Source organism: Oryzias latipes, chromosome 24 (assembly GCF_002234675.1).
Source record: "Oryzias latipes chromosome 24, ASM223467v1".
In the NCBI taxonomy this organism is placed as follows: domain Eukaryota; kingdom Metazoa; phylum Chordata; class Actinopteri; order Beloniformes; family Adrianichthyidae; genus Oryzias; species Oryzias latipes.
The window spans coordinates 482,008-510,000 of NC_019882.2; the positions used below are offsets into that span (position 1 = coordinate 482,008).

Below are 27,993 nucleotides of genomic sequence, written 5' to 3' on the forward strand. Positions count from 1 at the left end.
GGTTTATTGTTCCATAGAAAGCGTGATATGGATGAGTCTAATGTTTTGAACCATTTTAATGGCGGTTGTGTGGGAATCATTGAGAAGAGATAATTAACTTTGGGTAAGATTTTCATTTTAACCGTGGCTACCTTGCCCATAAGGGACAGAGGCAGGTTGGTCCAGCGTGTTAGATCGTCCTGTATGCTTTTCAGTAATGGGGTGTGGTTTAGCTGCACCAGTTCTGATAGTTTGGGGGAAAAGTAGATACCCAGATATTTGATATTTCCTGTTTTAACTGGAATTGTGAGTCTTTGTTCCATATTCCTGTTGAGTGGTAATAAAACAGACTTATTCCAATTAATGGAATAGTCTGATATGGAGGAGAATTCATTTATGATCATTGCTGTTTCATTTACAGAATGTATATTCCTTAAAAACAGTAATATGTCATCTGCATAGAGACTAATTTTATGATGGCTGTTTGGTTTTTATTCCTATAATGCTCTCATTCTGTCTTATTGCTGCAGCTAGAGGCTCGATAAATATTGCAAAAAGAGAGGGGGAGAGTGGGCAACCCTGTCTGGTTCCTCTTCCAAGAAAAAACCTGTTGGAAGTCTGTTTATTAGTTCTAACTGATGCATTGGGGTTGTGATATAATATTTTGATCCAATTGATGAATGATTCTCCAAACCCAAACTTATGGAGGGCAGCAATAAGGAACTTCCAATTAACTCTGTCAAAGGCTTTTTCAGCATCCAGCGATAGTACCGTCATTTCCTGGTTTTTAATGGTGGCAAAGTCTATTATATTAACTAGTCCAAGGACATTATCATCCGAGTGTCTGCCTTTGATGAATCCAGTTTGATCGAAGTGAATTATGTGAGGAGTGATTTTTTCTATTCTCTGTGCTTTGCAGATAATTTTTACATCTGCATTGATGTGATATGAGAGGATAGAAATGGGGCGATAGCTTGAAGGACTCGTGGGATCTTTGGCTGGTTTTAGGAGGAGAATTATGTTGGCTCTTCTGCTGAAGTGGACTCTGTTGGGACAGATTCAAAGTCTTGATGTAAAGTTCCCAGAGGAGCGCCCCCTGATGGACTGGAAGCTAATCTGGTATTTAATCTGAAACCTCCGCTAATCTGTTCCGGCGTGCAGCAGGTTGTGGGTTTGAAGCTTCCTTTGCTAGCAGACAAAACATTCTGATGGGAACGACGTCACTTTTAGACTGAGCTGTACCTGTTTGACCCTCTGCAGGAGGGGGGGCAGCCAGTCCTTGTTCACTTCACAGTGGCTGTCCAGGAAGGTCAGGACTCTGGCCCTCGCAGCATCGGCCCCCCGCACTCTGGACCGGATCAGACCTGTGCAGAAACACGGGTCAGAACTCAAATTCTGATCTTCTGCTACATTTACACGAAAATTGTATCAGTACAACAACAACCCCCCCATCCGTCTGTCCATTCATCCAGGTTGCTGGGACAGCAGTCTGATTAATGATACAGACTTTTTTCCCCGCTCTTCCCTGACATCCAGGACCTGGTTCTTTGGGCCGTGAACCAGAACTCTGACCATCGGTGAGTATTGGAACACAGATCGACCCGTAAATTCAGAGCCTCGCTTTCCGGCTCAGCTCACTTCATCAAAACGGATACCACACTGATCTGTCTGTCAGTCTCCCAATCCGATCTTTGCTCCTGAACATGACCCCAAGATACTTAAACTCCTCCCCCTGGGGCAGGAGCCCCCCCCCCCCCGAGAGGGGGAGACAACCTTTCTCAAGTCAAGAACCACAGCCTCAGACTTGCCCTGGCCACTAACCACCCCAATTCATGCAGGAGGTCCTGGCTCCATGAAGCCAACAGGCCAACATCATCAGCAAAGAGGAAATTCTGTGGTCCCCAAACCAGACCCCCCTCCAGCCTCTGGCTACGCCTACAAATTCTGTCCATAAAGATTCGGATCAGAACCGGTGATAAAGGGCAGCCCTGCGGAGTCCAGCATGCACCGGGAACGACTTCCTGCAGCCCCACCATGTTTTCTGACTGCTGCTTTATCACAGATCTGGAAGTTTGTGATGGCCAGCTCTGGTGAGAGATCTCTGTTTCCATTGTTGATGCCAGAAAGGTGTAGGTTTCCTCCTGTGGTGGTCTTTGGTGTTCAGAAGGTCTGGTTTCTGCTCTGTGAGCTGAAAGCTCTGCAACACGTCTGAAGCCTGACCTTTATGTTTTTAAGGAAACTCACTTTCATCTCTAGTTCACTGCAAGAAGAAACAAACTTCAGTCCTTTCCTCTGACCAACAAAAATGATTCTAGTGGAGAAAAAGGAGGGGAAGGATCCTGTGAATGTTTTTAGAGTCGTCTCTGTAGATGGAGGAGAAGCTGCTGCTGTTAGCCGGGTGCCGTACCAGCAGCCGGCCTCTTCCTCCTCAGCTTCATCGCTCCATCATCCGTCAGCGGAGGAGAAAATCGATGGCGGCCTTTTAGAGTCCGTCACACCCGGACTCCAGCGTCTGCCGCACACCAAAGCTTTTTAATCCAAATGACAGAAAAGAGGAAAAGGGGGGGTCCACAGCAGATCCATGTGCACGGACATGAGTGTGCATGAGAGCGTGCACGTGTAAACAAGCCTTTCAGGGGGGGGTCTCCAGCCCGGACTCAATGGTTTAATCAATACTCACTGACACGCGCAGCAACAAGGACAATGCATGCACAAGTGTGTGTGTGTGTGTGTGTGTGGGGGGGGCATGCATGCATAAGAGTAGCGTCCTGAGTGGGACGGGGGGGTTGGTGACTTTGTACAGGAGGCGCTGTGGGGCCGAGGCTCAGCCAATTAAAAATCCCATTTCATCCCCAATAAGGCTTTATTTTCTGGATGGATGCCCCCCCACACATGTATAAACGAGTAAAACACACACACACTCATGTACACACACACACTCCTGCACACACACAGCCGTGAACAAAGATGGAGCTCCATCAGGGTTGGGATGGTTCCTCACATTCATCATCTAGTGAAGCTCACAGCTCCTGCAGGAGGAGGAGGAGGAGGAGGAGTACGCTCCGATGAAGAGACCATGTGCAGACCTTCAGAGCAGCACAGGCTTCCAGAGCACTCGTGCATAAGCAAGCACACGTGCACGCTCCCCCAAAGCTCCACCTGCTTCTCAGTGGAAAAGCAGATGTGACCTTCATCAGGAGGGGCCCCTCCTCCTCACAGACCCCTTTTGCTCAGTAACATCAGAGTTTTGGATCTGCTCAAATCCTGGACTTGACGGGTCCTTTGGTTCAGCTGTGTGGTCTTCTGCGGAAGCGGACTCTGTCGGGACAGATCCCTGCAGGGACACTCCAGTCTGTGGCAGTTGGGGGGCCCAGGTGAAAAGGTCACACGCTTCGGTGCGACCGTCTTACAAAAACACAGAATCGAACCAACAACCTCCTGAGGGTTCTCCGCCCTGCAGCAGCCTCACCTCATAGAGACAGTAATGCACGGCAGGGGTCGCTTCATAATTTGGATTGTTTAGCAGAGAAAGTTTTTGTTTTGTTCAAACAAAAACTGAATGTTTCTTTTGAATTTGAAAACTTTATTGACAAAAAAAAGAGGGTTTCATGAAAGAAACAGTGAAGAATCACTGCAGCTTTGGGATCTTTTCTGTTGAACGACCGGCTCCGGGTTCTGGACATGTTTCTGGAAAGGCTTTGCTCAAAGAAACCCTGACTTGGACAGGTTCAGGTTCGCCGTCCCCCCTGATGACAGATCCTGGCAGAAGGGGGTGCTCAAACAAACCTTCAGCTCACAGTTTGATGAAAACATTCAGAGATGTCTGAGGAGACAGCAGGTTTTCCTCCTCCTTACCTTCTCTCTTCTTGTTGCGCAGACATTTGACTTTAGGCAGTTTGGTGAGAAGCTGGCCGTCTTTTTCTGGAAGAAACAGGAAACTGAAGCCTCAGACACAAACGTCTAATGAAAACCTGTCTTTATTTACAACAAGTAAACTGATTAGGAAGGATAAAAACAAACTACGCAAACCATCAAAATGCATTTTTGATCAAAAAATGGAAATAAGGAAACGGTAAAAGTCCGTTGGTGCACTTCACATGAATCAGTGCAGCTGCAATTGATTGTGTGTGTGAGCGTGCACGTGAGCCGCCTCACCATCGTCGCTGTAATCGTCCACCAGAATGATCTCGTGGATGAGATGAACCGGAGTCCTGTTCAGAACGCTGCAGAGACAAAGCAGAAAGGTTCAAGTTTGAAATGAGCATGTGCACGGACACACGTGCACGCCCCCCTCAGGTCTGTGAGTGTTAACCCGTCACCTATAGAAATGAGTGACGCATCGCATTAGAAAACCATTTTGTCAAAGCTAAAGGTTGAAAGAAAAAAATGTAAAACAGAAAATCTGAAAATGTTCTTTTCTACAACCTTGGAGGGGGTGGGGGGTGTGAATGAGAGAGGGAAACACTAACCGCGGTTTCATGGAAGGAGGAGGAGATGAAGAGGAGGATGAAGGAGAGTCAGGTAAGAAGCTTTAGAAAGAGGATTAAGAGGAAATGAAGTGGTGGAGAAAAACAAGAGAAGCAGCAAGAAAAAAGGGCTTTTATAAACTACATTCAGTTGTCATGAGAGGATGCGCATAGATATGTGCAGACACGTATGCTCATATATATTTGTCTGCAGACACGTATGCGCATAGATATGTGCAGACACGTATGCTCATATATATTTGTCTGCAGACACGTATGCGCATAGATATGTGCAGACACGTATGCTCATATATATTTGTCTGCAGACACGTATGCGCATAGATATGTGCAGACACGTATGCTCATATATATTTGTCTGCAGACACGTATGCGCATAGATATGTGCAGACACGTATGCTCATATATATTTGTCTGCAGACACGTATGCGCATAGATATGTGCAGACACGTATGCTCATATATATTTGTCTGCAGACACGTATGCGCATAGATATGTGCAGACACGTATGCTCATATATATTTGTCTGCAGACACGTATGCGCATAGATATGTGCAGACACGTATGCTCATATATATTTGCCTGCAGACACGTATGCGCATAGATATGTGCAGACACGTATGCTCATATATATTTGTCTGCAGACACGTATGCGCATAGATATGTGCAGACACGTATGCTCATATATATTTGTCTGCAGACACGTATGCGCATAGATATGTGCAGACACGTATGCTCATATATATTTGTCTGCAGACACGTATGCGCATAGATATGTGCAGACACGTATGCTCATATATATTTGTCTGCAGACACGTATGCGCATAGATATGTGCAGACACGTATGCTCATATATATTTGTCTGCAGACACGTATGCGCATACCTCTTTGTTTGGCATAAAGTTGATGTTTTGTTAAAATAAAAAGCCTTGTCTAATCCAAACAGGAAGAACGGTCAACCTCTGATTGGAAGTTTGCAGGTTTGATTCCCTCCTTGCCCGCCCATATGTCTAAATGTCCTTGGGCAAGGCACTGAACCTCACCTTGCCTCTGGTTGGTGGTGTGTGAATGGGACTGTGGCTAGAGTAGAAAAGCGCTGTATGAGTAAACGCCATGTACCTTTTCACGTAAATGTTTCTGAAGTATCGGCGACCCGGTCCCGGATAAGCGGAGGAAGATGGATGGTTTCTGACATTTTTTCTGATTTTTGTTTGTTTTGTTCTAATCAAAAATGGACATAAATGTTCTCCGTCTGAACCCTGCAGATGATGTTGCTGACATCTGTCTAGATAGAAAGTTCCTTAAAAATAAACATTTTCTTTTCTTTCTGTAAACTTTTGGTGATGGGGGGAGGAATGGAGGAGGTGTGGAGAGAACCTGAACCTCTAGACTAAATGTGGAGGAGAGTGATGGATGTTTTTGTTTTGAGGGGGGGGGTGTTGGAATAAAAAAGTTGGAATAATGAAGAAGAGTCAGTGTGTGTGTGTGGGGGGGGCAGGTTGGTAACGGAGACAAATAACCCTGATTGTAGCTCCATCTCTCTTGGAGCCGGGGAAGGGGGGGGGGGGGGAATGCTGAGGAGATTGATGAACAGATTCATGGATGAGACAGAGGGGGGGGGGTCGTGGGGTGTTTGGAGAGGAGGATTTGATCATCTTCATCATCTTTACTTTAGGGCCATAATTCGAAAACAAATGACTCTGTGTTTTACATTCAAAACAACTTTATTGATCAAGACGGAACAAAAATCCTGATGGATCAGATTCTGACCCAAGGGTGGTAAACAGGTGAGGTGTTGACCTTCAGGTGAGCCCCAGGCCCCTCCTTCCAGTCCAACATCGACTCAAACAGGAAGTACAAATGCTGCAGTTCCTCTACAGACCACTGGAGGCAGCAGGGAGCACTTCTGCACTGACTTTCACGTAAAAACTGAACCAACAGATGCCGACTTTCCTACTTTGTTTCCTTTCTTTTCTCTCAGGTTACAATTTTTAACTTTTCACTGATGAGCCTAAGAGGGGGCGGGGCTTTGAGCTCATTGGCTCCCTAGACCTGACTCCCATTGGGTGAAGGAAGTTCTATTGATTTCCGCTCCAGAACAGTGTTTGGTCATGGTTCCGTCATGGAACCCTGTTCCCTCGCTGTACTGCAGTCTTCAGTCTTTACTTAGGGTTCTGGGTGTGGATGATCGCAGAGAGCACACTGGTCAACTGTGTGTCTACAGACCAGAGGTTGACCTTTATCTGTATCTGACCTTTATCTTATTCTGGGTTTGGATTTACAGTCCAGCACATGTATATTTCTTGTTTGGGTGTTTGGCTGTTTACCTCTGTTTACAAATTATGATTTTTATTAACTAAAAAAAAAACGGCAGCGCCCTCTAGTGGCGAACTTTAGAACAACGACTCAGTCCACTCCAGAACACTCGCTATCTCGCTGTTCTGCTGCTGGACTTTCCCCGCCCTTTTTCTTTTTTATCTGTGTTCTGCATTCTGATTAGCTGTTGATCCTGTCAATCAATCTATTGTGCTGTGTTTCTTGTATAGAAACGGTGCACGTCCTCAAAGCCCCGCCCCCACGTCAATGAGACTTTGCTGTCTGGCTCCAACGCCTTTTCAAAGTGGGGGGAGTCAGCACACCTGTCCACTTCCGGCTTTGTTTCAGCTGCAGAATCCACCAGGTGGCGTCAGAGAGGATGCATGCACAGAGGTGCCACACACACAGGTGCCACACACACCGGAGCAGAGCTTCTTTGGTTAATTGGTTTTTGTTGTTGGTGGTGGGGGCTGCTGGGTGGAGTATGCAGTGTCCCATTTGTAACATCAGTTCCATATTGGGGGGGTGTAGAAAGCCTCCATGGGGGGCAGGAACGTCTTTGCGGGTCTCTGATTGTTTGGTCGCTACTCACAACTGATGGGGTTATTTACACCTGAGGGGTGGGGCTGACGGAAGGGGGGAGGGGGGGTCCTTCACTGGTAAATATGTGTGTGTGTGGGGGGGGGGGGGGTCAGGCTGTTCTGCTCATAATTGGACATTAATCATCTTCAGAAAAAAGGTTTCCATGATGTTCAGGTCAACTACAGCTTCAGCTTTGTCCAGCCCCCCCCCCCACACACACACACTCAAACCTGGTTGGTCAGCTGGACTAACCCCCCCCCCCCCCCCCTCCCCCATGGGCTTTTCTTCATAACTGTAAATCATTGCTAAAGAAGCAAAACAGGAACTTTAGCTTAGACACGGGGGGGGGGGGGGGGGGGGTGTTAATTAGTAAACCTGCTGATGAAGCAAAAACTATCCAGTCGGTCTCCCACTGACAGCTGAGTGATGGTGAGGGGGGGGGGGGTCAGAAAGTGATGAGCTGGTGCTGATCTGCAGTAAAAGCAGGAATGCTGATGAACTTGGATCCAAAGATCAGGAACATCCGAACCCCCCCCCCCCCCCACGCAGAGAGAGAACCAAACCCCCCCATTTATTCAAGGCCCGAAGGGGGGGAAGGGGTGACCAGCGAGGATGAAGTGTAGGTGAAGGTGGGGCAAATAAGTCTGGGTCCAAACAAATGGAGTTTTTAGTGCATCAGCACCGGGGGGGGGGGGTCTTCATGGAATGCTGGTGATTGATGTTCTGACACTTTGCGGTGTACTGATGACCCCCCCATAGGAAGAGGCTGTCAGAAGGGATTTTACAGAATCTGTGGCATTATTTGGACGGTTTTTGTGCATAAAGTCATTTAGTGTGAAATATTTCTGGGGAGGGGTGGGGGGGTCAGGACCTCCGGGTTCTGTCAGGTAAACAGGAAGCTCCTCTTCACGTCTTCGTGAGGATGAAGAGCTGCATGTTTCACAGACGTCTGCAGAGAAGAAGCGCTGACAGAATAAGACGCAGCCATCTTCAAGAACAGTGCACGGGTGAATGCACGTGCACACGCACACAGGCAGCCAGACTGTCTCCTAATTGGCTGAAAACAGTGAATCCCATAGAAAGGCTGGGGGGGGCAGCTGGTCCTGCTGACTGACCGAAATAATGAGCTAAAGGAGGAGCTAAAACACCAGCAGGAGTTGGTTCTGTTCTGAACTCGTGTTTCTGTCAGCGCAGCGTTCACGCCGACATGTTGGTGCAGACACGTTAGTGCAGACACGTTCACGCAGACACGTTAGCGCAGACACGTTCACGCAGACACGTTAGTGCAGACACGTTAGCGCAGACACGTTAGCGCAGACACGTTAGTGCAGACACGTTAGTGCAGACACGTTAGCGCAGACACGTTAGCGCAGACACGTTAGTGCAGACACGTCAGTGCAGACACGTTCACGCAGACACGTTAGTGCAGACACGCTCACGCAGACACGTTAGCACAGACACGTTCACGCCAACACGTTCACACAGACACGTTAGTGCAGACACGTTCACGCAGACATGTTAGCGCAGACACGTTAATGCAGACATGTTGGCGAAGACACGTTCACGCACACGTTAGTGCAGACATTTTGGCACAGACACCTTAATGCAGACATCCTGGCGCAGACACGTTACTGCAGACACAATAGTGCAGAGACGTTCACGCAGACACGTTAGTGCAGACACCTTAGCGCAGACACGTTCACGCCGACACGTTCACGCAGACACGTTAGCGCAGACATGTTGGCGCAGACACCTTAATGCAGACATGTTGGCGCAGACACGTTAGTGCACAGACATTAGTGCAGACACGTTCACGCCAACACCTTACCGCAGACATGTTAGTGCAGACACGTTCACGCAGACATGTTTGTGCAGACACGTTCACGCAGACACCTTAATGCAGACATGTTGGCGCAGACACGTTAGTGCAGACACGTTAGTGCAGACACGTTAGCGCAGACACGTTAGCGCAGACACGTTAGCGCAGACACGTTAGTGCAGACACGTTAGCGCAGACACGTTAGCGCAGACACGTTAGTGCAGACACGTCAGTGCAGACACGTTCACGCAGACACGTTAGTGCAGACACGCTCACGCAGACACGTTAGCACAGACACGTTCACGCCAACACGTTCACACAGACACGTTAGTGCAGACACGTTCACGCAGACATGTTAGCGCAGACACGTTAATGCAGACATGTTGGCGAAGACACGTTCACGCACACGTTAGTGCAGACATTTTGGCACAGACACCTTAATGCAGACATCCTGGCGCAGACACGTTAGTGCAGACACAATAGTGCAGAGACGTTCACGCAGACACGTTAGTGCAGACACCTTAGCGCAGACATGTTCACGCCGACACGTTCACGCAGACACGTTAGCGCAGACATGTTGGCGCAGACACCTTAATGCAGACATGTTGGCGCAGACACGTTAGTGCACAGACATTAGTGCAGACACGTTCACGCCAACACCTTACCGCAGACATGTTAGTGCAGACACGTTCACGCAGACACGTTTGTGCAGACACGTTCACGCAGACACGTTAGCGCGGACATGTTAGCGGAGACATGTTAGTGCAGACACCTTAGCGCAGACACTTTCACGCCGACACTTTTCACACAACGAATGAAAACTCAGAGTCCAGACAGAACCGGGGGGAGGGGCTCACCTTCTGATGGTGCGCAGCAGCGTGGACCGGGCCTCGTTATGGAAGGTGATGATGATGGAGGTTGACGGAAGATCGGAGTCATACTGGAGAGCCGTGCACCTGCAGGAGGACGAGTCAGCATGAAGGAAACCACACAGAGCAGAACCGCAGCCATCAGTCTTCATTTGCTTTGATCTTAGCTCTGCTTTAGAAGACCCTCAGCAACATCTCCAATCCATTTCAAAACATGTTACAATTGTAGTGCACACAGTGGTGTAGCAGTCAGCCCTCTGACTTCCATCTGAAGCAGAGACTAGGGTCTGATGTTCGGATCCAGAGAAGCTGGTTTAGCAGTTCCTGTGACAGATGCTGCAGTTTGTTTCTGCACCTCTGCAGGAAGAACCTGCTGCAGAACCCGGTCGGTCCTCCCGTCCACAGATGGACAAAGACGCTCATCATCAAACTAAGATGTGCTGAGCTCAAAGCCAGCAGCACCCAGCCATGAGGGTCCACACGTGCACGCCCCCCACATCCACGCCTCTCCGCTGCAGGCAGCCAACCTGTCAAAGAGCGTGTTTGTGCTGCAACATACTAATGTCTACAGATGTACCCTCCAGATACTGTCAGGGCGGCTGACAGGTATGCACGCTCCTGCAGCCTCTTGTTAGCATCTCTCTGTGTTCTGCTCAGCTGACCCCTCTGCTAACCGGATCCACAAACCAGATCCTGCAGATCCAAATGTGAATCTTCTGAGATCTGTTGGATCCTCTGTACTTGGATCTGTCATCTCATCGTCAGGACCATGAAAGTGACTGAAGATCTCCAGCCTGAAGCTCTGGCGTGGTTCTCACTGTGGCGTGTCCTTCATGGCGTATTGAGTCGGTTAAAACAGAATTCTGCTGCGGTGGATGAAGATCATCATCGTCCTCATCCTCATTCTTGAAGCAGCATTGTTGCTTGAACATACCTCCTTTCAGCTCTTCATCTCCTCAGGCACCAGGAGAACCGTTCTTCACCTGAGCAGCACCTGAAACCTCCATCCAGGACTACAGCGCCCCTCTCCTAAGCAGCAGTCGATGGTACTGCCCCCCTCCCCCCATGGCGGTTTCACAGGGCTGATGGCAGCAGAGGAATGCCTGAGCTGCTTTGAGTCCTCATTAGAGCGCCCCCTGTGGGGCAGACACTCGTGATTGTAGGAGTTTTCTGACAGCCTTTGAGTTTAGGAGCTTCTGTGTTTCTGTGGCTGCTAACTGTGTGCACGTGACTGTGCATGTGTGTTTGTGTGTGCGTGTGTGCATGTGTGTGTATCTGAGGAAGACTTTGAAATGCAGACGGTGAAATGACCCGCTGCACAATAGGAGCTGTTTCATTCTGGATAATTATCTGGAGACATCAGACTGCTGTGTGGGATTTGCTTCTTTTGGGGGTGGGGAGGGGTGGGGGGTGGGAGCTCGTTAGCTGCTTCTTTTTCACGTCGTTATGCACCGAGCTCCTTTGAAGAAACGGTGGATAGAAAGCAGGTCGAGTGGGAATGTAACAGAAGAAAGGAGGATGCTGATGGGAAAGACAGGGAAGCTTTAGACCGGGTTTGTTTTCTGGACATGATTCCATAGAAAACAACCGGATAAAAAAATCCAGCTTTAAAACCAGATATTTTATGATGGAAACCAGGAATACTGACACAAAAAAGAGCAGGTGGATGAAAAGCCAGTTCCTGCTCCAGAGATCCTCTTAACAGGTCTCTGCTGGTTTACACAGAACCCCCCACCCCACACTTATAACAGCTGAGGTCATAAAACTCAAGAGGAATCAACCATTTCAGTCTGAGAACATTCAAAGGATGCAGAAAAACAGAATAGAATCAGTGAACGATGGAAGAACGTCGTCTGCAGGAGGACAGAAGCTTTTATTTTGGAAGAACTATTGCATCCTGTTTTAAACTATGGAATCTGCATCAGAAAAGGTTTCATGACGTTCTACCACGGCTCCAATAAATGTCTGGAGGCAGAGAAAAATAACAAGTCGTTTCTGCACCTGAGGTTCTCATCATCACTCAAAACATGAATGTTGGTGTGACAAGTTCCTCTACAGTGGGTGGTTTCTCTACAGTGGAAGGTTCCTCTACAGTGGGTGGTTCCTCTGCAGTGGGTGGTTCCTCTGCAGTGGGTGGTTCCTCTGCAGTGGGAGGTTCCTCTACAGTGGAAGGTTCCTCTACAGTGGGTGGTTCCTCTGCAGTGGGAAGTTCCTCTGCAGTGGGAGGTTCCTCTGCAGTGGGAGGTTCCTCTACAGTGGGAGGTTCCTCTGCAGTGGGAGGTTCCTCTGCAGTGGGAAGTTCCTCTGCAGTGGGAGGTTCCTCTGCAGTGGGAGGTTCCTCTACAGTGGGAGGTTCCTCTGCAGTGGGAGGTTCCTCTGCAGTGGGAGGTTCCTCTACAGTGGGAGGTTCCTCTGCAGTGGGAGGTTCCTCTGCAGTGGGAGGTTCCTCTGCAGTGGGTGGTTCCTCTACAGTGGGATGTTCCTCTGCAGTGGGAAGTTCCTCTGCAGTGGGTGGTTCCTCTGCAGTGGGTGGTTCCTCTACAGTGGGTGGTTCCTTTACAGTGGGAGGTTCCTCTGCAGTGGGAGGTTCCTCTACAGTGGGTGGTTCATCTACAGTGGGTGGTTCCTCTACAGTGGGTGGTTCCTTTACAGTGGGAGGTTCCTCTACAGTGGGTGGTTCCTTTACAGTGGGAGGTTCCTCTTCAGTGGGAGGTTCCTCTGCAGTGGGAGGTTCCTCTGCAGTGGGAGGTTCCTCTACAGTGGGTGGTTCCTCTACAGTGGGATGTTCCTCTGCAGTGGGAAGTTCCTCTGCAGTGGGTGGTTCCTCTGCAGTGGGTGGTTCCTCTACAGTGGGTGGTTCCTTTACAGTGGGAGGTTCCTCTGCAGTGGGAGGTTCCTCTACAGTGGGTGGTTCATCTATGGTGGGTGGTTCCTCTACAGTGGGAGGTTCCTCTGCAGTGGGAGGTTCCTCTGCAGTGGGTGGTTCCTCTGCAGTGGGTGGTTCCTCTGCAGTGGGTGGTTCCTCTGCAGTGGGAGGTTCCTCTGCAGAGGGGGGTTCCTCTGCAGTGGGTGGTTCCTCTGCAGTGAGAAGTTCCTCAACAGTGGGTGGTTCCTCTGCAGTGGGAGGTTCCTCTACAGTGGGAGGTTCTTCTGCTGTGGGAGGTTCATCTTCAGTGGGAGCTTCCTCTGCAGTGGGTGGTTCCTCTACAGTGGGAGGTTCCTCTACAGTGGGTGGTTCCTCTACAGTGGGAGGTTCCTCTACAGTGGGTGGTTCCTCTGCAGTGGGAGGTTCCTCTGCAGTGGGTGGTTCCTCTGCAGTGGGAAGTTCCTCTGCAGTGGGTGGTTCCTCTGCAGTTGGTGGTTCCTCTGCAGTGGGAGGTTCCTCTGCAGTGGGTGGTTCCTCTGCAGTTGGTGGTTCCTCTGCAGTGGGAGGTTCCTCTGCAGTTGGAGGTTCCTCTGCAGTGGAAGGTTCCTCTACAGTGGGTGGTTCCTCTACAGTGGGATGTTCCTCTACAGTGGGAGGTTCCTCTGCAGTGGGTGGTTCCTCTGCAGTGGGAAGTTCCTCTGCAGTGGGTGGTTCCTCTGCAGTGGGAGGTTCCTCTGCAGTGGGAGGTTCCTCTGCTGTGGGAGGTTCATCTATAATGGGAGGTTCCTCTGCAGTGGGTGGTTCCTCTGCAGTGGGTGGTTCCTCTACAGTGGGTGGTTCCTGTGCAGTGGGAGGTTCCTCTACAGTGGGAGGTTCCTCTGCTGTGGGAGGTTCATCTTCAGTGGGAGGTTCCTCTGCACTGGGTGGTTCCTCTGCAGTGGGAGGTTCCTCTGCTGTGGGAGGTTCATCTACAGTGGGAGGTTCCTCTGCAGTGGGAGGTTCCTCTACAGTGGGAGGTTTTTCTGATGTGGGTGGTTCCTCTACAGTGGGAGGTTCCTCTGCAGTGGGAGGTTCCTCTGCAGAGGGTGGTTCCTCTGCAGTGGGAGGTTCCTCTGCTGTGGGAGGTTCATCTACAGTGGGAGGTTCCTCTGCAGTGGGTGGTCCCTCTGCAGTTGGAGGTTCTTCTGCTGTGGGTGGTTCCTCAACAGTGGGTGGTTCCTCTGCAGTGGGAGGTTCCTCTACAGTGGGTGGTTCCTCTGCAGTGGGAGGTTCCTCTACAGTGGGAGGTTCCTCTACGGTGGGAGGTTCCTCTGCAATGGGTGGTTCCTCTGCTGTGGGAGGTTTCTCTACAGTGGGAGGTTCCTCTGCTGTGGGAGGTTCCTCTGCTGTGGGAGGTTCCTCTACAGTGGGTGGCTCCTCTACAGTGGGTGGCTCTTCTGTTGTGGGAGGTTCCTCTACAGTGGGAGGTTCCTCTACAGTGGGTGGCTCCTCTGCTGTGGGAGGTTCCTCTGCTGTGGGAGGTTTTCTCTACAGTGGGAGGTTCCTCTGCTGTGGGAGGTTTCTCTGCTGTGGGAGGTTCCTCTGCTGTTGGAGGTTTCTCTGCTGTGGGTGGTTCCTCTGCAGTGGGAAAGTTACCAGATACGATAAAAATTTTTTGGTTTTGTCAAAACTTTTATTTCTCTGATAATTTTTTAAAGCCAAATAAAATCACCAAGATGTACCTGTATACATACCTTCAATACATATAACTTAAAAAGAACAAACAATAAACAACAACAGGAGATAAACAAGAACCGCCTCCATTAAAATGGTGAAACCATCGGATCGGCTCCTCATGCCTTCATGCACAGATGTTCACATGGTCAGAGAGCAGCAGGTCTCTGTGCTGCACGCGTATTCTCCATCGCAAATGCATGCTGTAAATATAAGAAGGAACACGTGCACAGACTTGCACAAACACACACACCAGCAGCACTGTGCTTCAGCTGGATGATGAATGAAGCAATATTTCAGCTTAAAACAGCATCCCACCACAGCTCCAGGAACAGAGAAATCATTTACATTACACACACACAGACGTGTGCACACACACAGACGTGAACACACTCAGGTTTTCCTCATTTCTTTCCCTGCTGAATAAATCTGCATCGCTGTAGATTCACCTGCAGCAGCTTGTTTCTGCAGAAAACCTGCAGGAATGCAGACAGATGTAAAGCCCTCCTGCTGACTGATTTAGATACACAACGACCCACAAGGCTGTCATTATGTACACAAACACAACTGTTTGACCAGAGTATGTGTGTATGTGTGTTGTTCAGTCAAAGCCTCAGCTGAGCCGCTCCTGTTGAGGAGATGTTCAGGAAAAAAACGAAATTAGAAAATTCCAGTGAGTTTAAAGTGGAGTAATTTATGGGAATCTGAGGCTCCTCTGACCCAGTTTGCTCCAAACTAACAGACCAGAAAAGAAGAATTCAGAAACAAGAGCAGCACCGACAGCTGCAGGTCATCTTCAGCAACATGCACATCAGCTGAAACGTTGAAATCAGCTGCAATGAATACGACTCAGCCGGAGTTCACGGGTCCGCCTCTGAAGGCGCTGCAGTTCACGGGTCCAACTGTGATGGCGCTGCAGTTCACGGGTCCCCCTCTGTTGGCGCTGCAGTTCACGGGTCCCCCTCTGAGGGCGCTGCAGTTCACGGGTCCGCCTCTAAAGGCGCTGAAGTTCACGGGTCCGCCTCTGAGGGCGCTGCAGTTCACGGGTCCGCCTCTAAAGGCGCTGAAGTTCACGGGTCCGTCTCTAAAGGCGCTGAAGTTCACGGGTCCGCCTCTGAGGGCGCTGCAGTTCACGGGTCCGCCTCTGATGCCGCTGCAGTTCACGGGTCCACCTCTGAGGGTGCTGCAGTTCACTGCTCCGCCTCTGATGGCGCTGCAGTTCAATGGTCCACCTCTGATGGCGCTGCAGTTCACGGATCCGCCTCTGATGGCGCTGCAGTTCACTGGTCCGCCTCTGAGGGTGCTGCAGTTCACGGGTCCGCCTCTGATGGCGCTGCAGTTCACGGGTCCGCCTCTGAGGGCGCTGCAGTTCACGGGCCGCCTCTGAGGGCGCTGCAGTTCACGGGTCCGCTTCTGATGGAGCTGAAGTTCACGGGTCCGCCTCTGAGGGCGCTGCAGTTCATGGGTCCGCCTCTGAAGGCGCTGCAGTTCACGGGTCCAACTCTGATGCCGCTGCAGTTCACGGGTCCGCCTCTAAAGGCGCTGAAGTTCACGGGTCCGTCTCTAAAGGCGCTGAAGTTCACGGGTCCGCCTCTGAGGGCGCTGCAGTTCACGGGTCCGCCTCTGATGCCGCTGCAGTTCACGGGTCCACCTCTGAGGGTGCTGCAGTTCACTGCTCCGCCTCTGATGGCGCTGCAGTTCACGGGTCCGCCTCTGATGGCGCTGCAGTTCACTGCTCCGCTTCTGAGGGTGTTGAAGTTCATGGATCCGCCTCCGATGGCGCTGCAGTTCACTGGTCCACTTCTGATGGCGCTGCAGTTCAATGGTCCACCTCTGATGGCGCTGCAGTTCACGGATCCGCCTCTGATGGCGCTGCAGTTCACTGGTCCGCCTCTGAGGGTGCTGCAGTTCACGGGTCCGCCTCTGATGGCGCTGCAGTTCACGGGTCCGCCTCTGAGGGCGCTGCAGTTCACGGGCCGCCTCTGAGGGCGCTGCAGTTCACGGGTCCGCTTCTGATGGAGCTGAAGTTCACGGGTCCGCCTCTGAGGGCGCTGCAGTTCATGGGTCCGCCTCTGAAGGCGCTGCAGTTCACGGGTCCAACTCTGATGCCGCTGCAGTTCACGGGTCCGCCTCTGATGCCGCTGCAGTTCACGGGTCCGCTTCTGAGGGTGCTGCAGTTCACTGCTCCGCCTAAGAGGGCGCTGAAGTTCACGGGTCCGCCTCTGAGGGCGCTGCAGTTCACGGGTCCGCCTCTAAAGGCACTGAAGTTCATGGGTCCGCCTCCGAGGGCGCTGCAGTTCACGGGTCCGCCTCTGAAGCCGCTGCAGTTCACAGGTCCGCCTCTGAGGGCGCTGCAGTTCATGGGTCCACCTCTGAAGGCGCTGAAGTTCACGGGTCCGCTTCTGAGGGTGCTGCAGTTCACGGGTCCGCCTCTGATGCCGCTGCAGTTCACGGGTCCGCTTCTGAGGGTGCTGCAGTTCACTGCTCCGCCTCAGAGGGCGCTGCAGTTCACGGGTCCGCCTCTAAAGGCGCTGAAGTTCACGGGTCCGCCTCTGAGGGCGCTGCAGTTCACGGGGCCGCCTCTGAGGGTGCTGCAGTTCACAGGTCCGCCTCTGATGGCGCTGCAGTTCACGGGTCCGCCTCTGAGGGCGCTGCAGTTCACGGGTCCGCCTCTGAGGGCGCTGCAGTTCACGGGTCCCCCTCTGAGGGCGCTGCAGTTCACGGGTCCGCCTCTGAGGGCGCTGCAGTTCACGGGTCCGCCTCTAAAGGCGCTGAAGTTCACGGGTCCGCCTCTAAAGGCGCTGCAGTTCACGGGTCGGCCTCTAAAGGCGCTGAAGTTCACGGGTCCGTCTCTGAGGGCGCTGTAGTTCATGGGTCCGCCTCTGATGGCGCTGCAGTTCACGGGTCCGCCTCTGAGGGCGCTGCAGTTCACGGGTCCACCTCTGAGGGCGCTGCAGTTCACGGGTCCGTCTCTGAGGGCGCTGCAGTTCACGGGTCCGCCTCTGAAGGCGCTGCAGTTCACGGGTCCGCCTCTGAGGGCGCTGCAGTTCACGGGTCCGCCTCTGAAGGCGCTGCAGTTCACGGGTCCGCCTCTGAGGGCGCTGCAGTTCACGGGTCCACCTCTGAGGGTGCTGCAGTTCACTGCTCCGCCTCTGATGGCGCTGCAGTTCACGGGTCCGCCTCTGATGGCGCTGCAGTTCACTGCTCCGCTTCTGATGGTGCTGAAGTTCATGGATCCGCCTCCGATGGCGCTGCAGTTCACTGGTCCACCTCTGATGGCGCTGCAGTTCAATGGTCCACCTCTGATGGCGCTGCAGTTCACGGATCCGCCTTTGATGGCGCTGCAGTTCACTGGTCCGCCTCTGAGGGTGCTGCAGTTCACGGGTCCGCCTCTGATGGCGCTGCAGTTCACGGGTCCGCCTCTGAGGGCGCTGCAGTTCACGGGCCGCCTCTGAGGGCGCTGCAGTTCACGGGTCCGCTTCTGATGGAGCTGAAGTTCACGGGTCCGCCTCTGAGGGCGCTGCAGTTCATGGGACCGCCTCTGAAGGCGCTGCAGTTCACGTGTCCAACTCTGATGCCGCTGCAGTTCACGGGTCCGCCTCTGATGCCGCTGCAGTTCACGGGTCCGCTTCTGAGGGTGCTGCAGTTCACTGCTCCGCCTAAGAGGGCGCTGAAGTTCACGGGTCCGCCTCTGAGGGCGCTGCAGTTCACGGGTCCGCCTCTAAAGGCACTGAAGTTCATGGGTCCGCCTCCGAGGGCGCTGCAGTTCACTGGTCCGCCTCTGAAGCCGCTGCAGTTCACAGGTCCGCCTCTGAGGGCGTTGCAGTTCATGGGTCCACCTCTGAAGGCGCTGAAGTTCACGGGTCCGCTTCTGAGGGTGCTGCAGTTCACGGGTCCGCCTCTGATGCCGCTGCAGTTCACGGGTCCGCTTCTGAGGGTGCTGCAGTTCACTGCTCCGCCTCAGAGGGCGCTGCAGTTCACGGGTCCGCCTCTAAAGGCGCTGAAGTTCACGGGTCCGCCTCTGAGGGCGCTGCAGTTCACGGGGCCGCCTCTGAGGGTGCTGCAGTTCACAGGTCCGCCTCTGATGGCGCTGCAGTTCACGGGTCCGCCTCTGAGGGCGCTGCAGTTCACGGGTCCGCCTCTGAGGGCGCTGCAGTTCACGGGTCCCCCTCTGAGGGCGCTGCAGTTCACGGGTCCGCCTCTGAGGGCGCTGCAGTTCACGGGTCCGCCTCTAAAGGCGCTGAAGTTCACGGGTCCGCCTCTAAAGGCGCTGCAGTTCACGGGTCGGCCTCTAAAGGCGCTGAAGTTCACGGGTCCGTCTCTGAGGGCGCTGTAGTTCACGGGTCCGCCTCTGAGGGCGCTGCAGTTCACGGGTCCACCTCTGAGGGCGCTGCAGTTCACGGGTCCGTCTCTGAGGGCGCTGCAGTTCACGGGTCCGCCTCTGAAGGCGCTGCAGTTCACGGGTCCGCCTCTGAGGGCGCTGCAGTTCACGGGTCCGCCTCTGAAGGCGCTGCAGTTCACGGGTCCGCCTCTGAGGGCGCTGCAGTTCACGGGTCCACCTCTGAGGGTGCTGCAGTTCACTGCTCCGCCTCTGATGGCGCTGCAGTTCACGGGTCCGCCTCTGATGGCGCTGCAGTTCACTGCTCCGCTTCTGATGGTGCTGAAGTTCATGGATCCGCCTCCGATGGCGCTGCAGTTCACTGGTCCACCTCTGATGGCGCTGCAGTTCAATGGTCCACCTCTGATGGCGCTGCAGTTCACGGATCCGCCTTTGATGGCGCTGCAGTTCACTGGTCCGCCTCTGAGGGTGCTGCAGTTCACGGGTCCGCCTCTGATGGCGCTGCAGTTCACGGGTCCGCCTCTGAGGGCGCTGCAGTTCACGGGCCGCCTCTGAGGGCGCTGCAGTTCACGGGTCCGCTTCTGATGGAGCTGAAGTTCACGGGTCCGCCTCTGAGGGCGCTGCAGTTCATGGGACCGCCTCTGAAGGCGCTGCAGTTCACGTGTCCAACTCTGATGCCGCTGCAGTTCACGGGTCCGCCTCTGATGCCGCTGCAGTTCACGGGTCCGCTTCTGAGGGTGCTGCAGTTCACTGCTCCGCCTAAGAGGGCGCTGAAGTTCACGGGTCCGCCTCTGAGGGCGCTGCAGTTCACGGGTCCGCCTCTAAAGGCACTGAAGTTCATGGGTCCGCCTCCGAGGGCGCTGCAGTTCACTGGTCCGCCTCTGAAGCCGCTGCAGTTCACAGGTCCGCCTCTGAGGGCGTTGCAGTTCATGGGTCCACCTCTGAAGGGGGTGATGCAGTTCACGGGTCCGCCTCTGAGGGCGCTGCAGTTCACGGGTCCGCCTCTAAAGGCGCTGAAGTTCACGGGTCCGCCTCTAAAGGCGCTGAAGTTCACGGGTCCGCCTCTGAAGGCGCTGCAGTTCATGGGTCCGCCTCTGAAGGCGCTGCAGTTCACGGTCCAACTCTGATGCCGCTGCAGTTCACGGGTCCGCCTCTGATGCCGCTGCAGTTCACGGGTCCGCTTCTGAGGGTGCTGCAGTTCACTGCTCCGCCTCAGAGGGCGCTGCAGTTCACGGGTCCGCCTCTGAGGGCGCTGAAGTTCACTGGTCCGCCTCTGAGGGCGCTGCAGTTCACGGGTCCGCCTCTGAAGGCGCTGCAGTTCACGGGTCCGCCTCAGAGGGCGCTGAAGTTCACGGGTCCGCCTCTGAGGGCGCTGCAGTTCACGGGTTCGCCTCTGAGGGCACTGCAGTTCACGGGTCCGCCTCTAAAGGCGCTGAAGTTCATGGGTCCGTCTCTGAGGGCGCTGTAGTTCATGGGTCCGCCTCTGAAGGCGCTGCAGTTCACGGGTTCGCCTCTGAGGGCGCTGCAGTTCACGGGTTCGCCTCTGAGGGCACTGCAGTTCACGGGTCCGCCTCTAAAGGCGCTGAAGTTCATGGGTCCGTCTCTGAGGGCGCTGTAGTTCATGGGTCCGCCTCTGAAGGCGCTGAAGTTCACGGGTCCGCCTCTGAGGGCGCTGCAGTTCACGGGTTCGCCTCTGAGGGCACTGCAGTTCACGGGTCCGCCTCTAAAGGCGCTGAAGTTCATGGGTCCGTCTCTGAGGGCGCTGCAGTTCACGGGTCCGCCTCTGAAGGCGCTGAAGTTCACGGGTCCGCCTCTGAGGGCGCTGCAGTTCACGGGTCCGCCTCTGATGGCGCTGCAGTTCACGGGTCCCCCATCTGATGGCGCTGCAGTTCACGGGTCCGCCTCTGAGGGCGCTGCAGTTCACGGGTCCGCCTCTGAGGGCGCTGCAGTTCACGGGTCCCCCTCTGAGGGCGCTGCAGTTCACGGGTCCGCCTCTGATGGCGCTGCAGTTCACGGGTCCGCCTCTGAGGGCGCTGCAGTTCACGGGTCCGCCTCTGAGGGCGCTGCAGTTCACGGGTCCGCCTCTGAAGGCGCTGCAGTTCACGGGTCCGCCTCTGAGGGCGCTGCAGTTCACGGATCCGCCTCTGAGGGCGCTGCAGTTCACGGGTCCGCCTCTGAAGGCGCTGCAGTTCACGGGTCCGCCTCTGAAGGCGCTGCAGTTCACGGGTCCGCCTCTGAGGGCGCTGCAGTTCACGGGTCCGCCTCTTCTAGGCAACACACTCAGGAGTCTTGAAAAAAGGAGGATCGTGTTTGGACCTTCAGTGGTTTTCCAGGCGGTCCCGCTCAGAACCACAGTTGCCCTCTCATCTATCCAAACCAGTTCCTGACACATCACAGATTTCTGCAGCGCTTCTCCTCTCTGAGCAGATGTGGACACTCCTATCATAGTGTGCACGTGATAGCAGCGTGCACGTAAAGGTGCTGGTTCACACAGAACTGTTCCCATCTGTGATGATTCAGGCCTCGTCTTGTGACGCCTGCAGGCCTCATCGCTTTCATCCTCACCCTCAAACCGTCTATGGAAGTGGCGGGGGGGCCGCTTTAATTAGCATAGGGGGCTGCCCAGGCCGTGGAGGTAATTAGCAGCTGTGCTGACAGTGATCTACACCTAACTGTGACCCAACAGAGAGAAGCCATTAAACGTTAATGATATGCTCCGCCTCTGACCCGAGTCTTTCTCTCCTTCAGGCTGAATTGGATCTGCATTTCCATTTCTGAACCAGCTGTGGTTCTACAGCGTCTTTAGTTACTAACAAACCCAGACTAGAACATCCGTGTCCTCCAGGGACCAAAGACAGAACCCCCTCTGAAGATCAGTACGATGTCCAACCACGTGAATCACGTGCACCAAGGATTGTAACCCCATCCTTAATTGAACTTTTACCCCTTTAGGTCCTTCATCAAGACCGGCAACTGTTGATGAGTGGCCCCGCCCCCTTGCATTTCACACAGGAAGTACAAGCTGGCTCCATAAACTTCAGAATGAACAGCTGTTCCTCAGTCTATTGGTCAGAAGAACCGTTCTGGCTCTGAAACCTTTTTTTTAATCATCTTCTTGATAATCCTCATTATTCTCATGACATCTTTTCTCTACCTCAAGTTTTTAAACTGACCAATCAGATGCCGCAATAAAAATAGTTAGCGCCTGCTGGCGACCTGTTGTTGGGCGTGGCCTTCCAACAACAGGTTCAGGAGCCATCAGAAGAGCAGCTGGTGGTTCTGATGACCCGGTCTGGTCATTCTGAACAGAACATAGATGTGCAGCCTTTCAGCCGGGTTTGGAGGACTCCCCCAGCTCTGAGCCGGGTGAACGGAGGCTGAGCGTGACCCAGCGCTGCTCCCATCACTGGAGAGGCGTCTGCGGCGTCTTTCCGAGCTCCGCTGACCTTCTCCTCAAAGTGCAGATGCTCGCTTTGCTCAAAGCTCTCAGCACTTAGTCGAGTGAGCTGTGCAGAGAAGAGGCTGTCACTCCGCTCTGTTGCTATGAAACAAATGGAAAAATCTATCAGGGGGGCAATTTCTCCTCTCCCACTTTTCTAAAATGGCTGTGTTACAAGATAAGACCCATTTCCCCAGAAAGACGCTCAAACTGAGCAGGAATTCAGGAGATTCTTTTGCTTTCTGCCAGTTCGATTCCACTGCTTTCTATCATTACTGTTTTCTTCGCTGCTTTTACCGACATGAACACGTTTTTAGTAAATGACATGCTCCTCTTCGCTTTGTTTAATCTCAGCGCTGCAGAATTCTGGGAAATCCTCGTCAACACTGAAGTGAGGCGGAGTGCCAGAAACAGCAGAAACTATCATCTCAGAATTTCTGTTCAGAAGCAGCAGGAAGTCAGAATCTGTGACTTTTGCAGCATTTCTACCTCAATCTTTGATTATTTCTCTATTTTTTGTTGACCTACTTTTGCTGAGGTTCCTTCAGATCCAGGATTTAGATTGTTCCACAGATTCTCTTCTGCTTTGTTCCTCGTTTCCAACAGTCATATCAGAGCTAAACTTACGGTTTTTCACAGTTTGACTTGCAGCTTACAGCAAATACGGCGCAAAAACCTCATAAATACAAACATTTTACCACAAATATTTAACAATCAACTGTGTTTGATGATGAAAACTTTGGTGCTTTTTGTTTTTCACTGAAATTGTTCAAACTCTTCCGGTTTAACTCCAACAAAGGGTTTCTAACTCTTTGAAGCTTGAACAACCCAAAGCCATGAGGAGGACCAGAACACGCACAGCTCCTGAAACTACCACCTTAAAACCATCTTCCTGAACCTGCATGGACCTCTGTCACTGACCTTTGACCCACAACACAGCAGCTTTAACAAACACTATCCTGATCCGCTACTCTGAACAGATTCTGAAAAGCAGATAGCTTCATAAATTACACATAGAAACTCATCGACAGCTTTTGAACCTTTTGGTGATAAAAGTTTCTTCCTGTAAAAAACTTTTTCTGGAATCTCTGCCGTTTTTCTGCAAACAAGACACTTTATTTCTCTACGGAAAAACGCTGACGATGAGGTCATTCCTCCGTCAAAGTTACAATCGGAAATCTGAAAAGGATCTCTTGAAGACAAATGACATGAAAACATCTCTGTCGCTGTTTTTATTATTTTATAACATGATTTTGATCAAACTGAGGTCAAACTTTGATGTGAGGCAGGAGTCCTGCTGTATTCCAGCTTCATTCCGGTTTATTTTCCAGCTTCATTCCAGATTCCTTCTGGCTCCATTTTATTTTGTGTGACTGTGACAGCAGGTCTCCACACCTCTGCACCATCTTCTCAGGTAGAACAAAAAGATGGATGGATAAATCACTGCTGTCAGTCAGCTGATCCGCCGCGGCGCCGCCGCCGCTCTGGTCGGCAGAGCGGAGCGCTAACAGGAAACAGTGATGTTTGAACAAAAGAGTTTGTCACTTTGACAAATTTAAGAGACCTCCATTAAAGACCGCAGCCTTTTTGTGCTGCTCCCCGTATTTATAAGGATAAATAAAAGATCCCGTCGTCAGCCGGCGAGGCGCTTCATTAGTCAGCGTGGCTGCAGTTCACTGTCAAAGCAGAAATGGGGGCGTTTTGAAAGGGGGGGGGGTGTTCATTAGGTGGCACACAGAAAGCTGCGTCTCAGAGGGGCTATTAGCACAGTTGGTGTCATTTATCTGAGCCTGGATCCTTTATTGTTTGAGACACAACACACCGAGCTGCAGTGGCCCCCCCATAAACACATACAGGAGGTACGGGGGGAGGTGCGGGGGGCGCAGAGGCACCTGTCAGTGGGGAGGTCCACTGATGTTCAGCCGGCGCTCAAACAGAAGCCTGCAGGCTCATTAAAACGCTCTCAATAACCTCTGCAGGCTCAGACGCATGAAAGCAAACTGTGCACAAACGTGCACAAGCACGCACAAACGTGCATTCGCGTTTCTGTGAAGGTGGGGCCCAATACGGCCGTCTGTGGCTCAAGGGCTTGGCAGGTGGTGGAAGTGGCTGTTTGCTTAGATGACAACGTTTTGATGAGTGTGTGCACGTGTGGGTGTGTGCACGGCAGACTGTGTTGCTCCCAGCAGCACAGCTGTGGACGCAGTGATGGAGCCACGGCTCTGCATCAAGTTCAATTACAGCAAACAAACAGACGTCAGTCCTTCGCCGTTTCAGCCGCAGTTTTCCTGCTGACGCACCGCGACCTTTTGACCTCTGCTGTCTGCCTCATTTACATAAACGGCTTAAAGAAAGAGGACTTTGTTTGTTGAAATGTGCTGAGTCATGCTGAAGAAGATCCATTTCTAAAAAGGACCAGAGTAAAGGTAACGTCTCTGAACAGACCGCTGAGTGCAGAAGAACCGTGGAACCGTGGAACAATGGCTCCACGCAGAACCTCTCACTTATCTCACCATCAATCTCTCAGAACACATAGCAAAGTCCCTAAAATGACCTAGATAGCTCAAATATTACCCATGAATAAGTCTGGGGACAAAAAGGATACTGACCCATATCAGTCCTGCCAACTCTAAAGTGTTTGAGCGACTGACAGACTATTTAGTGAAACACAATGTACTAGAACCTCAACAACATAGCTTTAGGAAGAACAGAACCACGTGGATGGCCGCTGTAGATCTTGTAGAAAAAAATTAACGCTGCCTTTGAAAGAGGTGAACATGGTATTGGTGTTTATTTTGGATCTATCAAAAGCATTTGATATTATTGATCATGAAATATTACTCAGCAAATGAATGCACCACGGTGTCCGGGGAGTTATATCTGTGGAAGAGAGCAATATGAAAAGGTTGATGAATTAAAATCATATAAACTTAACATTCCAACGGGCGTCCCACAAGGATCCATCACGGGACCACTTCTCTTCATAATTTATATAAATGACTTTCTTCACTGCTCTGGAAACATCCACAAAGACTTAACGCAGACGATACTAGTTTATTCATGTCACATAGAAATATGGAGCTGCTGGAACAATTCCTAAATGAACAACTAGTAAAGGCAGACACTTGGTTTAAATGCAATCAATGATCATTAAACACCAGCAAAACCCGTCGAGACAAATCCACTAATAGGAAATGAAACTTAAACATAGATGGACGGTCTCTACAACGGGTGGACTCACTGCAATTTCTTAGAATCCATAAAGATCAATTCTTGAATTTTAAAAACACATAGATGAACTAGTCAAACAATTATCCAGATTTGTTGGTTTATTTTATAAGATTGGACACGTTACCATCAGACTAACATTGTACAGATCCTGTTTGAGCCTCACCTGAACTACCGTCACATCAGGTGGAACAACACATTCTACCTCCACCGCCACACTGCAGACCACACCAAATGAAGCCATGACAGCAACAACCCGGTCCAGGCCACAGGTCCTCTCTGTGTGGAGGAGAAACAAACACCCACAGCCTGGATCTGAAGCAGGAACCTCAGAGGAGGACGGACTCTGACGCATTAGTGCGGGTTCCGTTGGGTTCTCCTCCTGGTTTCTGGGGAACCTGATGTAAATGTGAGGAGAGGAGCTGCACTGAGGTGAAATCTGCTTCCACTCCAGAAATTCTCATTTCTATTAAGACATAAATTGAGTCACAACTAATCTCATCTTCAAGCCCCCCCCTATCTTTTTTCTCCTTCCATGCTGCCCCCCCCCTCCTTTTATATCCCTCTTTTTATCTCATATCACACTGCCTTCCTTTTCTTCTTCATCTTTTTACCTCCAGTGGGGGTTATTAATGAGGTGAAGGTTTCCAGGAGGACGGGCGGGGGGTGCGGGGGGGGGGGGGGGGTGCTGTTGGAGTCCTTATAATTGGCTGTCTGTGGGAGGAGGAGAACGGGGCACACACATACATGCACACAAGCAGATCCAGACACACTGCCCCCCCCCCCGACATGAAAGCAGGCCTGGGGGCCGCCGGCCTCCTCTGAAACGATCGGCACCTCCTCTCTGAGGAGATCAGAGATGTGCCTCACAGCTGCAGCTCCCACTGTCATCTCCTTCTGATTCGCCTAATTAGCATCGCTAACGACGTTCTCCACACAATGTCCCCGTTTTAACCTGCAAATTAACCCCCGCCCCACTCTGAGAGCTGGTTCCTGCTGATGACGGGGGTTCTGAACACCCCCACGATGGAGCACCACATGGGGTGGAGCACAGGGCGGGTCCAGAGGAAGACGATCCTCTTTCCAGGTATTTAGCGCAGGTTTTGACTGTGGTGTAGTGGTTAGCACTCTCAGTGAAAAGATCCTGGTTCAAATCCCAGCTGGGATCTTTCTGTGTGGAGTTTGAATGTTCTCCTGGTTTCTACAGAATCCTCCCCCAGTCCAGAAACACGATGGATAAGTGGGGACTAAAAACGGTTCTTGGTGTGGATGTACATGACTGTTAGAGGATGGATGGATGGATGGATGGATGGATGGATGGATGGATGGATAGATGATGGATGGATGGATGATGGATGGATGGATGGATGATGGATGGATGGATGGATGGATGATTGGATGGATGGATGGATGGATAGATGATGGATGGATGATTGGATGGATGGATGGATGGATGACGGATGGATGGATGATGGATGGATGGATGATGGATGGATGGATGATGGATGGATGGATGGATGGATGGATGGATGGATGGATGGATGGATAGATGGATGGATGGATGGATAGATGGATGGATGGATGAATGGATGGATGGATGACGGATGGATGGATGGATGGATGGATAGATGATGGATGGATGATGGATGGATGGATGATGGATGATGGATGGATGGATGGATGGATAAATGGATGGATGGATGATGGATGGATGATGGATGGATGGATAGATGATGGATGGATGGATGGATGGATGGATAGATAGATGATGGATGGATGGATGATGGATGGATGGATGGATGGATAGATGATGGATGGATGGATGATGGATGGATGGATGGATGATGGATGGATGGATGGATGGATGATTGGATGGATGGATGGATGGATGGATGGATGGATGATGGATGGATGGATGGATGGATAGATGATGGATGGATGGATGATGGATGGATGGATGGATGGATGGATAGATGATGGATGGATGGATGATGGATGGATGGATGATGGATGGATGGATGGATGATGGATGGATGGATGGATGGATGGATGATTGGATGGATGGATGGATGGATGGATAGATGATGGATGGATGATTGGATGGATGGATGGATGGATGACGGATGGATGGATGATGGATGGATGGATGATGGATGGATGGATGATGGATGGATGGATGGATGATTGGATGGATGGATGGATGGATGGATGGATGGATGGATGGATAGATGGATGGATGGATGAATGGATGGATGGATGACGGATGGATGGATGGATGGATGGATGGATGGATAGATGATGGATGGATGATGGATGGATGGATGATGGATGGATGGATGATGGATGATGGATGGATGGA

At 51.9% G+C, this 27,993-nt stretch overlaps 1 protein-coding gene across 2 annotated transcripts in view; it reads right to left on the reverse strand.

Annotated features, from left to right (window-relative positions):
• The window catches only part of LOC101163950 (polypeptide N-acetylgalactosaminyltransferase 14), a 126,121-nt gene that overhangs the window by 13,836 nt on the left and 84,292 nt on the right, over positions 1–27,993 (reverse strand). For both annotated transcript variants that reach the window (XM_023952946.1, XM_023952947.1), the window contains 4 exons: positions 10,038–10,136; positions 4,135–4,202; positions 3,835–3,900; positions 1,222–1,343 (listed from right to left, as the gene is read on the reverse strand). In XM_023952946.1, coding sequence (XP_023808714.1) covers positions 1,222–1,343; positions 3,835–3,900; positions 4,135–4,202; positions 10,038–10,136 — 355 coding nt within the window. The remainder of the gene's footprint in view (positions 1–1,221; positions 1,344–3,834; positions 3,901–4,134; positions 4,203–10,037; positions 10,137–27,993) is intronic.